The sequence below is a fragment of the Plectropomus leopardus genome, chromosome 6, assembly GCF_026936395.1.
Source record: "Plectropomus leopardus strain MGB_pleo_1.0 chromosome 6, ASM2693639v1, whole genome shotgun sequence".
Classification (NCBI taxonomy): domain Eukaryota; kingdom Metazoa; phylum Chordata; class Actinopteri; order Perciformes; family Serranidae; genus Plectropomus; species Plectropomus leopardus.
Window position 1 is genome coordinate 4,412,876 of NC_142181.1, and position 20,134 is coordinate 4,433,009.

General features: G+C 39.9%; 1 protein-coding gene across 4 annotated transcripts in view; it reads left to right on the top strand.

The window, feature by feature from the left end:
• The window catches only part of LOC121943318 (ubiquitin carboxyl-terminal hydrolase 2-like), a 58,720-nt gene that overhangs the window by 29,760 nt on the left and 8,826 nt on the right, over positions 1-20,134 (top strand). For all 4 annotated transcript variants that reach the window (XM_088078542.1, XM_088078541.1, XM_088078544.1 and 1 more), the window contains exons 4-5: positions 17,096-17,146; positions 19,433-19,556. In XM_088078542.1, the coding sequence (XP_087934668.1) occupies positions 17,096-17,146; positions 19,433-19,556 (175 nt within the window). The remainder of the gene's footprint in view (positions 1-17,095; positions 17,147-19,432; positions 19,557-20,134) is intronic.

The following is a 20,134-nucleotide window of genomic DNA, read 5'->3' on the forward strand; positions in this document are numbered from 1 at the left end:
AGACAATTACCTCAAGATTAGAGGAAAAAAATGAGAAAAAAACCCCAAAAAAACTAAAAAGAAAACCCCCAACGAACTGACTTGAAAAATGTGCTTAAGTAAAAATAATAAGCCTATAAAGTAGTTTTATCATATTTTTCTAATTATAAATACATAATATAGTTTTGGGATTTTTCTGAAAAAATAGTTTTCCAAATCTACTTATTTCTTGCTATTTGTGAAACACTTCTTGCCAAGTTGCTCATTGTCTGTTTCTGGGCTTTTCAAAAAATAAAACTAAACATTGTGCTCAGATTTCAAAGGTTTAAATACCATGTTATCCATGTTTCAAAGGGTTAATCCTGCACGTTTAACCTCTAACAGAAGGCGATAATGCTCTTTTTGCATTCACATCTTGTTTTGCTGTCCGAAAGATCCCAATAAATAAATTAATGCACAACTGGGACATTAAAAATAGGCCATAGTAAACATTAACGATTTTTCACTTTTAATATGATTCTTTTCACACTTTACTATTTAAATTGTGTCACAGTTTGAGACTAATGTGTAAGCTTTACTGCATATTAAGATTTTAATGTCAAGATAACAACAATATTCTGTTTTCATAGAGTCTAAATTGAGCTGAAAGACTACAAATCCATTTGTAATCCGTGTCCTAAAATAATCCGTCGGTGATGTTGAACCCGAGCTCTTGTCTTCCCAGAGACCGTCTTGGACGATCTTTATTGTCGACTTTACCTTTTGACAAACTGCACGTGGGCTGACACACTGCCTGCTTGGTTATCGGGTTAGATCTCGAATTGCATCAGTCATCCGACTTCATCCTCTTATTAAAACTAACGACGACTAAACCCCCTATTCTTTGTGTTGCTGTTGAAATACCGGAACCTCATTAAAAACCCCTTTTAGGTCTGCAGAGTCTAATTTTAGAACCACGCTGGATTAGTTTGTAGTAGCACAGAACCTCCTGCTACATCTATACAGCAGTGCGCCTTTCATGTAGCTACTATCATGCTGTTTCTTTAATCACAATCAGAAACACTTTATTGATCCCCGGGGAGGTTGTGTTTCATTACAGCCGCTCTGATGCCAGCATAGACAGTCATAGTAAATATAGAAAAATTGAAAAAATAGATTTGTTTCACCATCATATTTCTTTCTGTTTTTTTCCCCCTTTTTAAATTAATTAATTTAAAATTTTATGGCATCAAAGATAATTAAAAGCCAAAAAAAAGGTAAAATTTCCTTTTGGAGTATCAATGAATTTTACTATATGTTATTGTACTGTACAAAACTAAATAAAAATTTGATTGAAAAAATATTTAAAAATACAGATATGGTAAACATTTAGCACTAGTATGTAAATATTTAAAATAAAGTATGTATGATATGCTGAGTATTTAAGCTTGTAAAGAAATAAGTTTATATAAGAATATTTAAACTAAAATATAGATAATGTGCTGAGTTTGTAAAGTGTGTAAATTTTAAAAGTGTTCGTCATGCTGCAATGCAATTAAACATTGTTTATTGCTATTCTCGACATAATCAATAATATAAAGGTGTGAAACATTATTTTTTGTTCTTATTGTTTTGCTACCTGATGGTTTATCAGATTTAGAGGCTGCTACACTAATGTGCGTCCCTGCACCAGATACATTCTCCACTTCACTAAACACGACGATCAATAATAGGATATAGTGTAGGAGCACCAGTTTTATTCTTTTAATTTCATATAACTCTTATGGGCAGGTAAAGTTTTTTTTCTCTCACTGTCTTGATATTTATGCCAAAAACATTTTATTTATTTTTTTAGAGTGAACATCAGGTTTTAAGGAACATTCAAATATGACACTCAAATGTTTTGAAATTCACTGTAAAATCAATTTGTAGGCTATGAATTTGTAAAATGTATTAGTTTCTGTCTGTTAAAAAAACAAACTACCTGACAAAATCCCTTATTTTAATATTGTCATCTTGTGATTTTAACAGTATTACTTTTTGTATGACAGTTATTCTTAAATTTATTAAATTAAGTAATTGAAATTAAAAAATGTATTAATTAATTCAAAAAAATAATTATAAAAAACTTAGTTTTGTTTGGTTCAGTGCTTCACAAAATATTACTGTGAACTGTTTCATTGTTTTTCTTTCTGCAGTTTTATGATTTTACAGCACCTAGCTGTGAATTTTACATACATTTATTAAAGTGTACAGATACATAGAATCTAATGTATAGATACATTAGAAAATATCAGTTAATTTCCAAATATTCATATGTGCCTGCCCATTTAAGGGTTATTAAGTTAGTGGTTAAAAAAATAAAACAAGTACATTAAAATGAAACTGCTAAAAGCCGGAAAAAAGTCAAAAATGTGTCATATAGCCTCATGGCCAGGAGCACAGACGTTGGTGAGTTTGCAGTCATGATCTTGATGGAGATGAGTACTTGGAGCTCAGCATTAGTCCGTCAGGTGTTTTATATTATTCATTTTTAATAATCAGTCCTTCAGGTCGTTGCAGCAGCGTGGACGGACTGTGACGTAGGCAGCCCGGTTGGAGGCGGTCGCTGACGTTTGTTGTAGGCCGACTTGTACCGGAGCCAAAGGGGGCGGACCTCCAGTCCTGTAAAACGGAATGGGAGCACAATATGCATTTATTACCATTTACAGACTCGCGGTAGCTCACACCTGCGTTTACTGACGCAACAGTCAGTAGCTCTTTTCTGACAGCATTTAGTGCTTTATCGCTCGCGCACCACAGGTTATTACATTAGATTTTTTTAAAGGGAAAGCCACAGGTATACGGCGTTAATGCGTGCCGTTATATGAATGAATGAATGACAACAGAGAGGGAGCCTATCAGAAACGGACTGAAACGTCTCATTTGCCATCCTTGCAATAGAAAACGGCTTAACTACCAAGGAAAAAGCTCCGCTGCCGTTTGAATAAATCTCACCGGGTCCTCGGCTTCATTCCTCCGCCAGCATGCCGAGCATGCGACAGTCGTACACGGTGACCGTACCCGAGGAGCCGCCGGCCGCTGCTTTCCCGTTCCTGAAGCAGGAGATGCGGAGGAAAGGCAGCATGTCCGGCTCGATGCTGGTGTCAACTTTCGTGGGGCTGCTCATAAACCAAGCCAAGGTAAGAGATAGAGCCCGCTGCGCTCCGTTATCTCTCACCAAACCCCATTTAAAAATCACGCAATTTAATGAAATATTGTGTTATTATTGTTATTTTTTACTTATGGACAGCGTTATAAAACTCGTATTGAGATGCTTTGTGTATCGTCTGGTATTAATTATGAATAAATATAATATAGGCTATTAAATAATGGATATTCAGTGATAGAGAAATTGGTATTTGGTGTGTGGTATCACCTCTACAGCTTACTCACTCTGGGTGGTAACAAGCGCCTACTATAAATGTAAAACAATGATACAAACTTTAATTTTGCTTTTCATATGATGATGAAGTTAAGTAAAATTATTACTTAAAGCAGTTTGAAAGCTTATATTTCCCACTCTATAAGGTTAATGTGTAAATGTGAGCTGAATCTGTGAGCAGATTTGAGTGTTGTGGTCCCCCGCAGGCAGAAATGTGGGCTTTTGTCATTACAAAGAGAACACAGATGCTATTTCTGATAATGCATCTTGTGAGAGATGATGTCAGTTGAACGCTGAAGTGAGTCATTTGAAGAGGTAAGCCGCTCTTTAAAGCTGCTGTACTTCGCTGTGCCAGGATCAGTAGGCCCGCACTGGCAGGTCACTGGTTATATAACTAGCGTTTAATCCCCCTCTTACACTACAGCTGCTCTTACTATACTGCTCTTATGTATCCCACTGTAGGCACATAATGGATATAAATAAAGGAATAACCCACTCTGACAGGGCTCTCTTAATGCACTGGAATATCTAGGATAAATATGTTGCCTCTGGCTGTTTCCATATGGGCACAGCAACATATACAGAGAAAAAAGTAGGTCTGAGTACACAGGGTAGCCTACACAATATCACTGGTTTATGAGCCGGATAAGCCTTAAAACAATTGTGGCAATACTTTCAGTTGAACAGTGCTATTGATGTGATGTGCTGATTTAAATACTTTTTTGCATTTTCAATATAGAATATCTCAAAAAGGTGTGAAGGTGTTTAATGGTTGTCCCTGCATTTAATTATTGTCATGCAGAGAAGCTTTTTAAGTAAAAAACAAAACAAATTAAATGCAAAGTATTAAGCTTCTCCTGAGTAACCAGCAGGGCCAGTAGCCAGAAAGCAAAGTGATCTGTTTACTTAAGTCATCCTACACTGGAATGATTTCTGCAATTAAAGTCAGAAATAAACTAAATGAATATATTCACTTCATAAATGACATAAGCAGACTGATTTTTTAGCAGCTTATAGACAACTCAAGTCCTCAAGCAAACCATTATATTGGCACATGTATTAAAGGTTGGGAATGGGTTCAGTGGTTAACTGACAATGGGACACACTCAGATAAACTGTATGTGCTCTTTTACTTAATGTTTACATTTATATGTATATTGTACTGTTGGGTAAAGTAAATTTCAAAGCCTACTTGTCAGCTGTATTACCCAAATAAGAGAACAAAAGAAAGGAGTTACTTTGTGATCACCAGAGCCTTTCTGTGTGTGTGTTCCCAAGCTACAGCGTGGAGAGGAGCTGCTGTGTGCCAGCTTCTGTTATGTAATGAAAAATCACATTAGAGTACACTTTAGTGCCGGCCAGGCCTGGCAGCTTGGCACGCTTTCGGTTGTGTTGTCACCGTCCACCTGCTCCTCCTGTCCCGTCCTTCATCTTCCTCTCTCGCTCATCATCTGTCCTCTACTTTCACCGCGTGCACAGAGAGGAAAAGTGCTCTGTCTTTCTCCCAGAGCGTTCATATGTGAATTGGTGCATGACAGAAATGAGTGTGCGCTAGTGTTAGCATGAGCTTACATCAGGGTGTGTGTGTGTGTGTGTGTGTGTGTGTGTGTGTGTGTGTGTGTGTGTGTGTGTGTGTGTGTGTGTGTGTGTGTGTGTGCGTGCGTGCGTGTGTGCGTGTGTGTGTGTGTGTGTGTGTGTGTGTGGTTATCTGTGATCATGCGATCATGCACATGTTTGTGCACAGCGGGCTCACAGCGCACCAGCACTGACAGCTGTGAGGTTAAAGGTCGCTGCAGCTTTCTAACTGCCCCTCTACGATTCTCTGTAGTATTAAAGCTGACGCTGAAATGATTGATTGATCACGCTGTCGACGGAAAATAAGTTGCCGTCCGTTTAATCATTGATTTAGCATTTAAGTCATTTATATCACAGTTTTTATTTGATTTTTTGAAAAATTATTTCAGTATGTTATGATATGGATAATGAATGCTAAATTACATTAAGAATTGTATGAAATTAACACAAAAAGTGATGAAGTGTGTTTCACTGGTATTACATGCAGAACATATTTACATGCTTTAATGTTCAAAAAAGATATTCTTTTCTCAAATTGTTTGCCTGAATATACGTGTATTCACCCCGTATTTAAAACGCTCCGTTTGAGTGTCTGTCTTTTTTAAGACCCTCTTCCAAAAAAACCCAGTCTGCTCTGATCGCCCAGTGTTCACTGGTCCTCCACATCCACACTCTTGGCGTCTTTGCAGTATTTATATAGCACCTATACCTACTTTATGATAAAATAAAGACATGGAAATCAGATTTTTACAATATGGGAGCTGTCAACGTGACCTATTGTCCATCCTACCAGTGGCAGATAAACAAAAACAAAAAAGTGACGATCATTACGATTTATTCTACGTTTTTTCAATAAATTTGTTGCATTACTGATTTTGTAATTCATGTTCAGACTTGAGTTGTCATCATAAAATGTATGCGATGTAGTGCTATACTTATTGTTTTTATTTTTATTTCAAAGACTAATATTATCAGAAAGAGCCGGAGCGTACCGCAGTGGCATTAACCTCAGTGGGAGTAACTTGGCAGTACATCCTTCATGTGAGGATATCACGTGTGGTATTTATACACTGTACCATTGTGAGGTGTTGGCACGTTGTCACACTTTAGTATTTGGTTATTTTCAGTCTACTTGTCGATGCTTTGGTGGGATCTTGCAGCGCGGTGTGCTGTGATGAGACACAGGCCTCAGGCTTCAGTGTAATGTAAACACGAGCCTGTTAGCTAGTACTCAACTTTGCCTCCACTGCGGGTGAATTATTTTCCTGGTAGAGACATGTATACCAGTGGAAATGTGTGAAGATGAGCAGAGCTGTTATATAAGAAGCCAATGCATTATTGCTTTATGGCCACATGCTCTCTAGCTGTTATCTAATCTAATATTTCAAACCCCTGCTGAGTGAAGGCTGTGTTTGAAAGGTGTCCTCTCGCCATCTTGTATCTGATAAAATGCAACCAAGGAGCCAGTTCATAGGGTCCCAGGCTGCGTTTGTTTCTGCTTCTCAGAAAGACCATTCTTCTGAGGATCTCACTGTTTACTTGTTTGCATGTGAGCGCGTTTTAGAGACACCAGCCGCGGCTCCACGTCACCGGACGCCAGCTCAAGAGGCTCCGATGACTGATTGCGTCCCTCCGTGCGCCTTTTAGAAGGGAGAAATAAATAGATTGTCTCTCCTTCCCTATCAAGTGCCAACCCCGAGTGTGTATCTGCGCACACACGAGCTAGTGTGTGAGGAAAAGTGTCACTTCTGCTCACACGGGAGAAACTTGACAGTAGCACAAGAGGTAACTCAGGGAGAGATTGAGATTGTTTATGACGGTCTGCCAAACAGAGCGACAGGTCAGAACAGACTGTTCTGCTGCTCTCTCTCACGCTGGTGTGGCAGCCAATCAGCAGTTGGCATCCTGCACTGCCAGGTGGACCCAGGCATCCTGCTGCTGGTAGTGTGAAGTTTAGTTTACAGCCCCAGAGACTCAAGCAGAGCGGAGAAGTGGGGGGGAAGTGGCACTTGTTATTGCTGCTGTGCTGGAAGCTTATTATTAAAGCATTGCCACGACTGCTGCGAGATATTAGTCATCCACATTGATTCGGAGTTAGCTTTTTCAGTTCCCATCGGTGTGCCTGCTTATTGTGTTTGAAAATCACTGTTTTCTGTTTCACTGAAGAGTTTTGATGGTCTAAAACCTGCTTCAGAGCAGAGGACTCTCAAAATCATTGTTATTCTGAGATATAATGATGTCATTTAGAGTTGAATGATATGTCAGTACTGTGAGACAATATAAATACGTCAGTGGACAGAGATGTTGCCATACGGTTTATAGCATTCAGTATCTCTGGGCCGTTGTGGGTAATGTTGTAAATCAAACAGCAGGACTGCTTTAGGGCAGAATTAGTTTTTTTTTTTGCATGTTTGCATCAGCGAGATGATGAAATACTTATAGTATTTAATTTGCTGCATTTAAACACAAGCGTGCATTAGCTGCAACCACGTATGCACATGCATCCCCCCTTTGTGCCATTTGGCATGAACAGTGAATCAGCTGTCCTTCCTGATATCACACAGAATTGTTAACTTGTAAAACTCTTCCCTCCATCCTCAGTCTGCGGCCACTCTAACCGATTCCCATGAGGGAGGGGGATTCAGTTTTCCCTAACCAATCACTGGAGACCAGTATTTGCCTGAATATAACGTCATTTTAAGTCCTGAGTGATGTGTAGCTACACCAGCGTACCTGTTTTTCCAAGATTTTAAGAGTAGACTGGAACGAAGTAAAACTATGATTTCGGGCGATATTGAACAGACATTTCGATTTAAACGGTCTTGATAGCAGCTTCTGTCTTGTCTTGAGTGTTCGCCAGTGTTTTTATTGCTCCTCATGGTTCCAGTGCACCATTTCACAGTGTTGACAACAGCTTGGTAACGGCGTTAGTCCTACATGTGTCGCTCCACGGCAAAAACTAATGCCACAAAATCTGTGAGTCCATTTGAAGTTATGCACTGTTTTTGCAATATGCCATTGCCAATCATCTGTATTGGCATTTTATTTTAATGATCGCGATAAAATTAATTATTTAAAAAGTGCAAAGAAAGTGTCAGCATGGGAGAAAGTTTTACTTTAAAACCTCAGGGAGTTAGTTTTATTTATTCATTTTTTATTTTGGTTTTCACTTGTTGGTGGGAACTTGCTGTATATGATGTTGAAAGGTTCAGTTTTGGTTAAACATTTGCTAAAGGCATTTAAACAAAGTTTGTGTTGGAGATTGATATACTCCAAAGGATAAATATCGACAGAAATATTTTCATTTTTATTGTAAATGCATATCAGTACCAAATATTGGTTATCAGTCTCATTAACTACTAATATTTACTAATTGGCCCTGAAAAACAAATATCAGTTGACCCCTTACTAATATGCACACTTAACCATCGTGTTAAATGTCAACTTCATAGTGCAAAAACCGTGGCTGCCACAGACCAACTGACCAACTCACAGTGACCCGTAGAGCTGCTGGTCGCAGCTAAAAAAAACCAAACATTTACTCGTTTTTTTATCTGAACAGTTTCTAAATTGATTTTTTCCAAACATGTACAAAAATGTGCCACACTATATTTAGATATATAAGATAACGATAGAGTATTCCAAACATTTTCCCCAATTTGAATACGATTTAAGTATATTAGAAATGGTAAAAATATCATCAGTTTCAATCCAAAAAATATCAGTATCGTCGTCAACACATTACTCACACCCAATTAATGAGCAGCACTGAAATAAAAAATAATGTGTTTCCTTTGTTCATATACACTGTGAGGAGTAGCTGAGCTGAACAGCAGATGGTACAGAGATGATCAGAGTGCTCCTCTGCGCTCATTTATAGTTTGGAATAAGCTCCCTTCAGGGATTTCATTAAGCTATATCACTTGTGCTCAGAGCTTGTTATTTTTCCCAAACCGTCTTCTCTCGCCACAGGATTTAAATTACTGAGGAGCTGCTGCAGCAACAAATGCAGTAGGGTGTTGAAAGGTGGACTTGTTTCTTTTTAAGAGGTTAGTTAACTTACGGTCACAGTAAATTTAATTTTATTAATGTATTAATAGACATTGTAGTTTTTTTAGGATAGTATTTGGGCTTCCAAATCATTCAAAAGCACCTGCTGAAACATTTCGAGTAAAACAGCGATTAAAGCTGGAGTTGGTAACTAAAATAAATACGTTTTTGTTCCAGTTTGCTGAAACTGTCACTATATCCAGGACATGAGTAGTATCTGAGATGGATAATCTGTGTTGTGTCGTGTCAGTTGTGTTCTTCTGCCTCGTCATAATGTTTCTATCAGCTGAATGAAAACAACCAATCACAGCCGAGGAGTCTCTTAACGCAGCTGTCAATCATGTTAGTCACTGCTTGTGAACTGTGACTAGAAACTTTGCGACCCAGCCGCCATGTTAAAAACAGTCAAAACCAATCACTGCCCACCCGCCGCAGCAGAGTTTCTCATTTAACAGCTAAACAGTGCACTGAAATATGTTTCTGGAACGTTTAGAAAACAGGCAATGCTGCAGCAGAATCTTATTCATATTTGATCAACGCTGACCAGTTCGTCTGCAGCAAACCAGCCCTGATGGACATGAGTGACGGCTGCGTTAGAGTATGGTTGGTTGTTTTTTTTGCAGCTGCCGTGGATTTTTGAAAATGCCACAAGGAGCACGGAGAGGATACAGAGAAATGTCATGTACTACTGTCAGCATAGTCAAATGGCTAATGGCTAATGTCTGTTTCTCACCCAAAGCCATCATGCCTTTAGGTCTGAAAAACGTTTTAAATGCAGTCTGCTTTTCCTAAAATGGATGCAAAGCAGGTTATATGGATGTTTTTGATTGTGCATTATTTACACCAATGTTTACACGCTTCAGTTTTCCTCTCCTTTTGTTTGTGCATTGCAATGTTTCATCGCGTGTCGCTGTTGCTGACTGTCGATGAGCAGAATAGCATTAATCTGGTTGCAGGACTGTGTATCTTCTTTTTTTTGTCGTGCGCATTGGAGCTTCTCAGTTGACTTTCCTGAACTCACTGTTAAGACACTAAATGTGTAAATATTGTTTTCATTTCAAATAATTCAGTCAAGAACAAGCAAGTCTCATGCACCCACTCGATCGAGTACATGGGTGTAGAACAGAAAAATAGCTTTAACCAGCGTTGTGATGGCTTCAGTGTGAATGCACGCTGAATTCATTATCACCACACAGTTACTGACACCGCTGTAGGTTTAAAAACCGCTCGGTCAGTCGAGCCTGTCCTTTTTGTTGTCACCTTTTGATCAATATCATCTGATGTCTGACGCTAATGCAAGGCATGTCAGACACACGTGGATTCCTTAGATCACGCTTGATGGGAACACAGAATGCAAAACATTTAACCCCCCTGCTGTGAGCCAGAGTTCATCGAGCGGTTAGATGTACGGAGAAAGGAGGAAAAAAAGCCGAATTTTCTCTTTCTTAATATAGATTGTTGTTGTCTTTATCTGTTTTCCCATTAAGTCCCCCTGGAAAGCAAAGCCAGGGATTATTCATCTCTTCCAGCCTCCTCACCTTGCTTTGACCCATTTCCTTTGCTCCAGCACCATCCTCCGTCCCTCCGGCCAGCAGTCCTGCATCTTTGAATTAATTGAGCACAGAGGATGGACAGATTTGACTTCCGCCCTGCTGGGTACGCGCCAAAGGGACATTTCCGCTGTCTCTCATTCCCGGCTTTGGGAAGCAGATCAAACTGGCCCGCGAAATGCTTTTTAATGCGCCCTCTCTCTTCACCGTGCTTTTCAGCCTCCGAAGAGTAGAGTTTCAAAAGTAGCTAGTTGCCTGAGCTGCTTCTGACATTTATGAATAGAGCGTTTATGCAAAGTTATCCCCCTGGGCTGCCTCTTTTGTGTACAGTACGTATCAGCCCGCTCACATGGAACGAGTGGGAATATGAACAGTGGATGTATGTTCCCTCATGTGACTGTTGGTTTAATGTATCCGGTCTCTTTATTCCTCCCATCCGTTCATCTCTTCCTCTTCATAACAGAAATCCCTACTCAAGCACGCAATGCTTCTATGGTGAAACCTCTCTGCTTTAGTTACATTTATTCCCAGCTGCAAATGAAAAAAATAGACAGATGCGCTGATTTATGAATGTGTTATGTAAGCTAGCGAGGCAGTTAATATTAGACAATTTTATTATGTTGTGAAGTAACCCAGATGGATACTCAGAATTTGAATAACTGTTGGCTGATGAGTGATCCATGATGACTAATCAGTCAGTAGCTCATCTTCTGCTCTGCATTTGCTGTGATGGGTTACTGATTTGAAATTCATAGTTTATATAAATGTACTCACCCTTTTTCAGCTTTTTAATACACAACATTTTAGAATTGTAATGGTTTTCAGGGCCTATAAATCATCATGATCGCAAAGAAAACTCTTCTTTTAACATCTAGCAGCTTTCTTTTAGTTTGAAACTTCTCATTTGATTTTTTTTTGGCAACGACACATCTCTGTACACTCACTGTGAGCCTGCGTCCACCTGTTATTAACATGCATCTCGAGTGATCCAATCACAAGTGGACAGCTCCACGTCTGTGTGTTCACACCTGGCATTACAATGTGTCGCCGCATCCATCTCAAGTGACCGCTAGTGATTGCGTCTCACTTCCCCGCTCTACATGCAAATAAACACAGAAATAATTTCCATTTGCAAAGACCAAATTCAGCAGTTTAACAGCTGCTGTGCTGTATGTGTGTATATAAATTTCATATCTCTTTATTTATGTATTCATTAGTTGCGTTTAAATAAAGAAGCATAGCTAATGAATAATGGAGAGGGGGTGGGATTAGATAAGTACTAGTCTTTTGTTGGTGGTCTTGGAAAAAAAAAATCATGTTCAAAATAAATATTTCAATCAATCAAAAACCGTGTGCGAAGGGTAGCTATAGAAATGGTCCTTTAGCGCTCAGTTAGTTTTCTGGTGGGGGGTCAGCTGAGCATGTGGTCTGAGCGATCAGATCTCCAGATGCATTTAGGATGCAACTGGTGCATCTACACCTGTGCATTCTCACCTGAGCGTGAGCAGATCTCACATCATTTTTCCTGAGTTTTTTTTTTGCTGAAAATGTAACACTGTTCCATCTTTTCTGTTCATACGCGACTTAAATCCTACATGCTTTCTCTATGCTAATTTAAACTGCTTATATAGAAGAATCACAGCAGAATTTGCATGACGGAATTAGCTGTCATTACGGTGCTACAGGCCGGGATCATCGAGCCAGTGATTCATCACACGCAAACATTAAACGATCCTGTTTGACACGCCGCTTTAGAAACGAGAACTGTGCATTTTACAGTGTCTGTCAAATGAATAGAGGTAGTAGGATTAGGTAATGATTGCTACTTTACGAACAATGTTTTTTCTCAAATTTTCTTTCATTTACTTCCAATAAAAACAATGCTCATTCCTGAACATTTCTTGTTAGAATAAATCATTACCCTCTTAGTCAAATCCCTTCAGTGCGGTGCGATTTTCCTCAGCAGTATGTTAAAAAGCTGCAGTAAAAGCTGCTTCACCCTGCCCTGAGGAGCTGCTAACTCACCAAAAATAATGTCATTAGTGTGGCTTTTAGTGGAGAGCGTTAGTGCGCCATGGTGCTCTAAATTTTGCATTTCAGCGAGTAAAATCTTGAGCCTGTTTGTTAACCCAGGATGATAGAATTGAAATGCTGAATATCAGAACAAAATCTTGGCGGTTTTCAGTCACATCTGCTCCAAGTCGTTCACCGCCAGTCCCACACACTCTTAACTCGCTCTCACACACTGAGTCACACACACTCCCTCCACGCTCAGCCTTGTCCTCATGATGTCACCATGTCCTCTAGCTTTCCATCCTGCAAAAAAATAAGAATAGCGTTGCTACAGAGACAGAGCCGGGACGTTGTTTTACCGTCGTGACGTCTGGCAGGCTGGCCGAAGGATCAGCCAATCGCGAGCGGACAAGCAGGCGTTATTAAAAGCGAAGCTGCTATTTTTGGGGCCAGCCGTGGCATTACTCAGCAGAGTGCAGCAAAGTCAGACGTACACATTCCAGCAGTGGGAGGAAGAGAGGCTTTGTGTGTCTGTTATGAAATAAAATTTGAGGTGACCAGAGGGGATTGGTGCCTGCGTCCTGTCATACCGGAGTCATCGCTGAGTTCTTGACACACACAACAGGAAGTGTGTGAGTGTGTTCATGTTATATGGCCGCAGAGCTCTGTTCACTACAGTGGAATTTAGTGAAAGGAGGATTTAGATAAGCCAGAGTTAATTAAACTGTAGATTTTTCCGCTCCACGTGCTGCACCGACTCTCCTCCTCCTGAATAAGAGACAGATGGCAGAGGTTATTTATGTAATAGTAAAAAGCCCTTCCTGTATCAGTACTCATAACTGGATAAGCTGCGGGCTCATGTCACTGATGAACAGACGAACATGCTCCCAGTCGTATGAACCTCCAGAGGGCTAAGAGCAGAGCGCAGGGCAGGACCACTCACTCACATTCAGCGTTCAGTCGAAACCTGCAATGCAACCAAAACTATTTTCCTTAGAGCTCAAATGACTGAAAAAAGTTATTTGACAACTATTGTTAATCTAATTCTTTAGAAATGCACGATTAACATCTTTATATTAATGGATCACGTGTACTTTGCTCATAGTGCCCTACAGAGGACTTTATCTGTACTCTGCACCTCCCTCAGCTGTAAAAAAAACCTTTTAAACATCTTTCGGCATTTTGTTTTGGCTTTCAGGCTGCAAATATTTGTTTTGGCTCTGTCTCAGGACTGCCATCAACTTTGTCACTAGCAGCAGGTCAGTACTGTTTCTAGCAAAAAACAACAACAAAAAATGGTGATTGCACCACTGTACACTACCTGCCAGGTACCAATCAGCAGGCCGACAAAGTTAGGTGGACATCAAGAAGCATTTAGTGACTTAAGAGGTATATATTTGTCTCAGGAGTTGGTGGAGACCAAAGTTAGAGCTGAAAGGAGAGGAGTGTAAATATTGGACTTGCATATGTAAAGTGGGCAACGTGGCTCCAGCAATGATCATGTTGCTTTTGGTCGCTGGATGTGTAAGCAGACAATTAATCTCTATGAACAGATATCTGCACATGAGCCTTCAGTAACAGGTCAAGAAGTGTTTTTTTTTTCTTTTGTATTCAGAGTAGCATTTACCAATCACATCTGAGCAGTCTTTGGTTGCCTGCTGGTAAACGTCCATGTGGAGAGCAAAAGAGGCAAAATGCAATCCCAGAATCCACCGAATATCAGCTGACAACAATTTTGCTTTTTATTACCCTTTTTTTATCTGCATTCATATGGAGATATTTGATAAAGATTAACTGACACGCTGTCTGGACCAGTCCTTAGTTTCTAATTATCAAGCTGTAAACAATGGCGGCACATCGAAGAAGAAGTACTGGTACAGCTACCCTTTGGCTGCACGGGAACCCCTGAAATATTGGCGTTTTGACATCAGATGATACCTGTTGAGTTTTGACATTTACAGTCAACTGACTGCTAAAACATACACCATAATAACTAGGCAATAATATGTCATTTTTTTGTGTATAGCTTGTTTCCCAGTGACTCCAAAAAGTTTGCCTCCGGCTTTAAAGCATCTGACACCACTCTGTCCTTGGACCTTCACAGCCGATAAGGAAAAACTCACCCAAAGAGAAAAACTTCAGAAAGAAACTGGAAAACATCTGCATTTGCTGTGAAAACTGTGATGGCATTTTCACTGCTTTCTGACATTTTCTCGCCTAGTTTATTATCCGTAAAATAATTGACCAGTAATGAAAAAATCATTAGGTAAAAGTCTACTACTTCACATTGATCCTTGCGCTGCGGGCGGCAGTTTTAATCAGTGCAGAGCTGTAACTCTGTGAGTCCCACTACAGCTTCTCAGAAAACTTTCTGCTGGATAGAAATAATGCCGAGTGTAATATCATCATCTGCAGAGCGGCTGAACCCTGCGCTCCTCATGCTGATGCTCAGCAGGTTGAGGATACTGTAACAACAATTCAGAGCATTTCCCAGCACACTCACATGACGCCCTCTGAGACTGTTGGACTGCTGGTGTCTTTCTGAATGGTGCGTTCCCAGAGGGCTCCTTCTTTGGTTCAGCGAGGTCGTAAATCCAGCGTGCGGACTGCGGTCGTTCATGTGTGCAAATGAATCTGTGATGTTGTCAGGTCACATTCAGGGTGTGGAGAGGCTGCTGACCACAAGACTCTGTATGTACGAGCCGTCTCTAGCGTCTCTTAGACTTACGGTGGACGCTTTTTAAATCATCTGACTTTAACTTGTTCTTTTGTCGATTGAGTTTTGTCTTATTGTAAGAAAACAAGCTATCACTAACATTTTTTATATACAGTTTTACACCTGTTTCCAAAAGGAGGGCTTAAAAACTTTTTGCGTGTGGTCTCACTGTGGATTCGAACAGTTTTCGTGGTGGTCCTGATGGATGGTACTGTCTGTGTGAATGTGCTCTAGCTCCACCACAGGTGAGGCTAACAGGGGGCATGTGGGTAAGATAGATTTCACCCGCCAGTGAGATCAGGTGACTGGTGTTAAGGCTGCCGGCCCTGCAGAGTTGCTCTCTACCTAGAAAATACAAGCTCAGGTTACCACACTGCCGTTTCTCTGCTTGGCCACTCGTCAGCTTGTTTTTTATACATCACATTGAAGGTGATCGTAAAATCTTTTTGTTGCTCTATGCATACTTTATTATTGTTTTTCATGCTCCTCCTTTAGGATTGCTAAAGGAGTCGGCAGTATTGATCTTGAAATAGCTCTTGAAAAATCACAACATGATCAATATGACACGTCCTTTGACTTTGCATGACTTTGGTTCAGTGACACAGGTGGACAGAATGATGTGAAAAATGAATTAAATTTGGCAGAGCTGGTGTTTCTCTAAAGCATAATTGTCTGCTGCCTCTGCTCCTTAGCGGAGGGCATAAGTGCATTTCTTATCCGCCCCCGTGTTCTTTGTTAGTTCTTCCTCTAGCTACTCAATTATATAACCACTCAACTTATGTAATGAAATTTAACTGCAGCGAGCGATGACATAAGTTCTGCAAAGCATTTTGTACCATTTTAAGATGCTGAAATCATCGTAATATGCTTTGCCATCTGTTGTGTTTTGTTGAGTTGAAGCGTCCGTATCTCAAGGTTTGCTGCTCTGAGAATGTGTAGACAGTAAAAGCCACAATGCAGAAAATCCTCAAGGTACGCTGATTCCATGTTATCTCGTGTTGTTGATCAAATCTCTGCCATCTGGGAGTGATTACCAGGAGAGGAACAGACTGCGAGATAACAAAAACAAGTTCCTCTCTAAAGATAATGCCTGTGACTCTCAGACGGGACACAACACGCAACTGCAAAGTGTAGATAGATCACATCTTTGTCACATGTTTGCTGAGTCCCCAACTTCCCCGGGTTATTATTTAAGTACAAATCTAGCTTGAAACACGTCAGCAATGCTTGAAAGCAGCTGATGGCGATGCGCTTATGTTCTTGGATTATTAAATGGAAAAACACAGCAATGAATATGTATCAGTGGTGGAACATTTAGTGGATTCAGCAGATATGAGAATATCAGTCTGACCAAGAACTGTGTTTTTTAGTGTTTAAATGTGGTTTTAATTTTATTCTTTCGTCTTTGGTAATCAAAAATACAGTGGTGGTTGTGCTCCATATTGTTTAAGTTATTAAAGAGACTGTTCACCCCAAAATCAAACACACACGTTGTCCTCTTACCTGTAGTGCTGTTTATCAGTCGAGGTTGTTTTGCTGTTGAGTTGAGTTGTTGGCGATATTGTTCGTAAAGATGTCAGTCTTCTCTCCAGTATAATGGAGCTAGATGTCACTGTGCTTGTGGTGCTCAAAATGCCAAAAAAATACATTTGAAAAACTCAACAGTAAAGCCTCTTTTCAGAATTCATGACCTGGTTACTCAAGATAAACCACAGATTTTGTAGTGAGCTTTTTCATTTAGGAACTATTTTTTTAAGTGGGTTTGCCTTCAGAGTTGAATCTAAATTTTTTGTGTTGTTTGTTTTTCAGAATTCAAAGAGTGCCCAAGGCCTGGTGGGACTAAAGAACCTAGGAAACACAGTGAGTACAGCAGCCGCTTTTAAGTCTCATCACATCTGTCTAAAGTCAAAAGTGACGGCGCGTTCGTCACACAATAAATCCCCGTCATGGTGTCACGCTGATCGCGGTTTGTCTGCTGGAGTCGACGCAACAGTGGTGGTCCAGCAGAGGATCTGTCTACCAGGCAACAAGCAGGAGGACGGCTCCTAAAATAAACGATGCGTGCTGTAGTGTGTGTGCTGCCGTCTTTTTGTGTGTGTGTGTGTGTGTGTGTGTACAGTAACCTAATCAGAGAGCTCTGAACTATGGACCTGGAGGACTCGTTCCCTCTCTCTCTGACTGGTTTGATCTTACCAAACTGCACGTGTCTCCTGTCCACACGTGATGGGAGCAGTATATACACAGCGCTGCCTTTGACAACACGTCCTTGTCTGGGAAGCCTTTAATGCCTCTGGGAACCCAAATTACCAAAAACATTCTTAATATGTAATCTAGGGTCCTACATGCACAATAAAAAGCCTCAATCCAAATTTAAAATATTGTCAGTTTAGTTTTTTCACAGTTTCCTGAAGCTGGGTGGATTTGGGCGTCGTTATCCCCGATTCATATCACGTTATGTGGATAAATCAAAATTCAAAGTCAGGCGTCAGTTGATATTAATTAAACATGCCAAATTTGAATGCCTCAACGCTCCTTTCAATAGGGTGCGTTCGGAAACACTCACGCTGAGTGCCGGTTGGTTAATTTATGGAGAAACACAACGCAGCTCTCTCATTTTAGTGCAGAGCGTCAGATTGGATTTACGAATGCAGATAGAGCTGTACCACGACGACTCTGCTTTGCTCCATGGCTGTCGTCGTGGAGACAAGAGACAGCTGACAAAGGTGGTATCCAAGGAGGCGTCAATCAAAACGTGATCTGCCACGCCCACACAGTCTGAAGAAATTATCCTCAAAATTAGTTGTTTTTAACTCCGTTTTCTAATAGTTGAGAACATTATCTTCACTGTGTGTTCTTACTATTTCAAGCCATGTTTCCAGAGGCTTTAAAAATTTCCACATCAACAATCAAACAGTCGTCATGGGTGTATATATAAAGTTTTTGAGGTAGAGCAGAAATATACACTATGCGGCTAAATTGATGTTAGTGTGTATCACATGACTGCAGACCACAATGTGTGTTGCTGAAGTGCGTTAGGACTGGGTTAAAGTCTGGATTTTTGTCATCCTCCAGTGGAGGTCAGAGACGTGTGTCGACACACCAACAAAGAGTCTCCGCACGGTTTATCTTCTCACCCGAAGTCATTTTTTACTGGTACAAATTGTTTTATTTATTACCATTTGAAACCTAAACAAACTGGCTGAAATTCTTTAAAAAACATAGGATAAAGGCAATGAGCAGTGTAAGAAAAAATGACAAAAATGAGCAAATAATCAGTAAAAAAATATAAGAAAATTACCTGAAAACTTCTAATAAAAAAAAAACAACCAAAAAAAACCCCAAAACCAAGGAAGTGACCTTGAAGAAGTGATTAAAATTATAATAATTCTGTGAAATAAGTGTGATATGTAAATCATGATGATTATATAGTTTTTCCATAGCTTTTTTCTTTTTCCCCTCTGACATTTTCCCGAGCTTTTTAAAAATTTCTAGTTTCTTACAATTCATGGAACATTTTTTACCGCTCAGCGTCTTTTTTTCCTCCCATATTTTTGAAAGAAATCACATCAATTAGCTCAGCGTTCAAAGGCGAAAGCGATGTCGAAGTCAGGCGTGTCAGAGGGTTAAATTCTTCATTTCTGGCTCAAAGGCAAGAGATCAGTATAAACCTTTTCATCAAACTTCGCCAAGAAACCGTGTCTCAAATTGTCCATAAATTTCCTTTAATTTGCTTTATTCATTTGTGGAGAGCGTGCAAATCAGGGGCCAACAAACAGATCACGCAGTGACAAATATGTTAGAGTTTGAACTAAGCTGAGGACACTGAAGGATTTTAGGATTTTTTAAAAGATGTTAGTCTTGGGGTTCTCAGTGCAGATACTGAATGTACAAAGGCTGTAAAGACTGTGGGTTCGATTCCAACCTGCTGCTTTCTGCTGCATGTCTCACCTTTTTTCACACTTGACCTATCCCGTCTAATAAAGGCAAAAAAATCTTTAAAAAGTAAATCCTGTTTATCAAAAAATCCTATTTACAAAACAACACTCAATCACAAGTGTCGAGACTGTTTTTTTTTTTTTATCAGAGAATGAAACTTGATGTTATTTCATCTGTCAGGAAATCAGACTGTGATGTTTTTCCTTGCAGTGTTTCATGAACAGTATCCTGCAGTGTCTCAGCAACACACACAGCCTGCGAGACTACTGCCTGCACAACTCGCACCGCAGAGACCTTAACAACAACAGCCGCACCAACACAGCCCTCATGGAAGGTGAGAGACGTGGCACGCAGGCCCCCTAGAGTCCAAAACAGACACTTCGCACAGCCGCCGTCCCTCTTCACCTCTGGACTAGATTCACATCTGTCAGGAAAAGAGGCAAACTTGTTCTTCTTTTGTCGGCCTGGAGAGACGCTGGCGGTGTTTTCTACGTCTTTTAAGTGTTCAGAATTACAGAAAATCTGAGGAAAATGAGTCGTACCTTCAGTTCACCTGAATACGTGGTTTTGTAGAATAAGTAAAGTGTGTGAGTAATTTGGGTCAACAGATTATCAGCCTGGCTGATCATCGGGGCCGATGTTTTTTATTTTTTTGATCGCCGATAAAATTAAGTAATTAAAAAGTGCAAATAAAGTGTCAACATGGAAGGAACTTTTACTTTGTAAAACCTCATGGAGCTATTTTTATTTATACCTTTTTACGTTTAATTTTTCACTTGACTTTATTTAAAAAAAGGAACCTTATGATGCATATAATGTTGAAAGTTTCAGTTTTGCTAAAGGCATTTATACAAACTCGTTGTTTTCCAATTCTAAATATTGACAGAAATATTTTTATTTTTATTGTAAGTG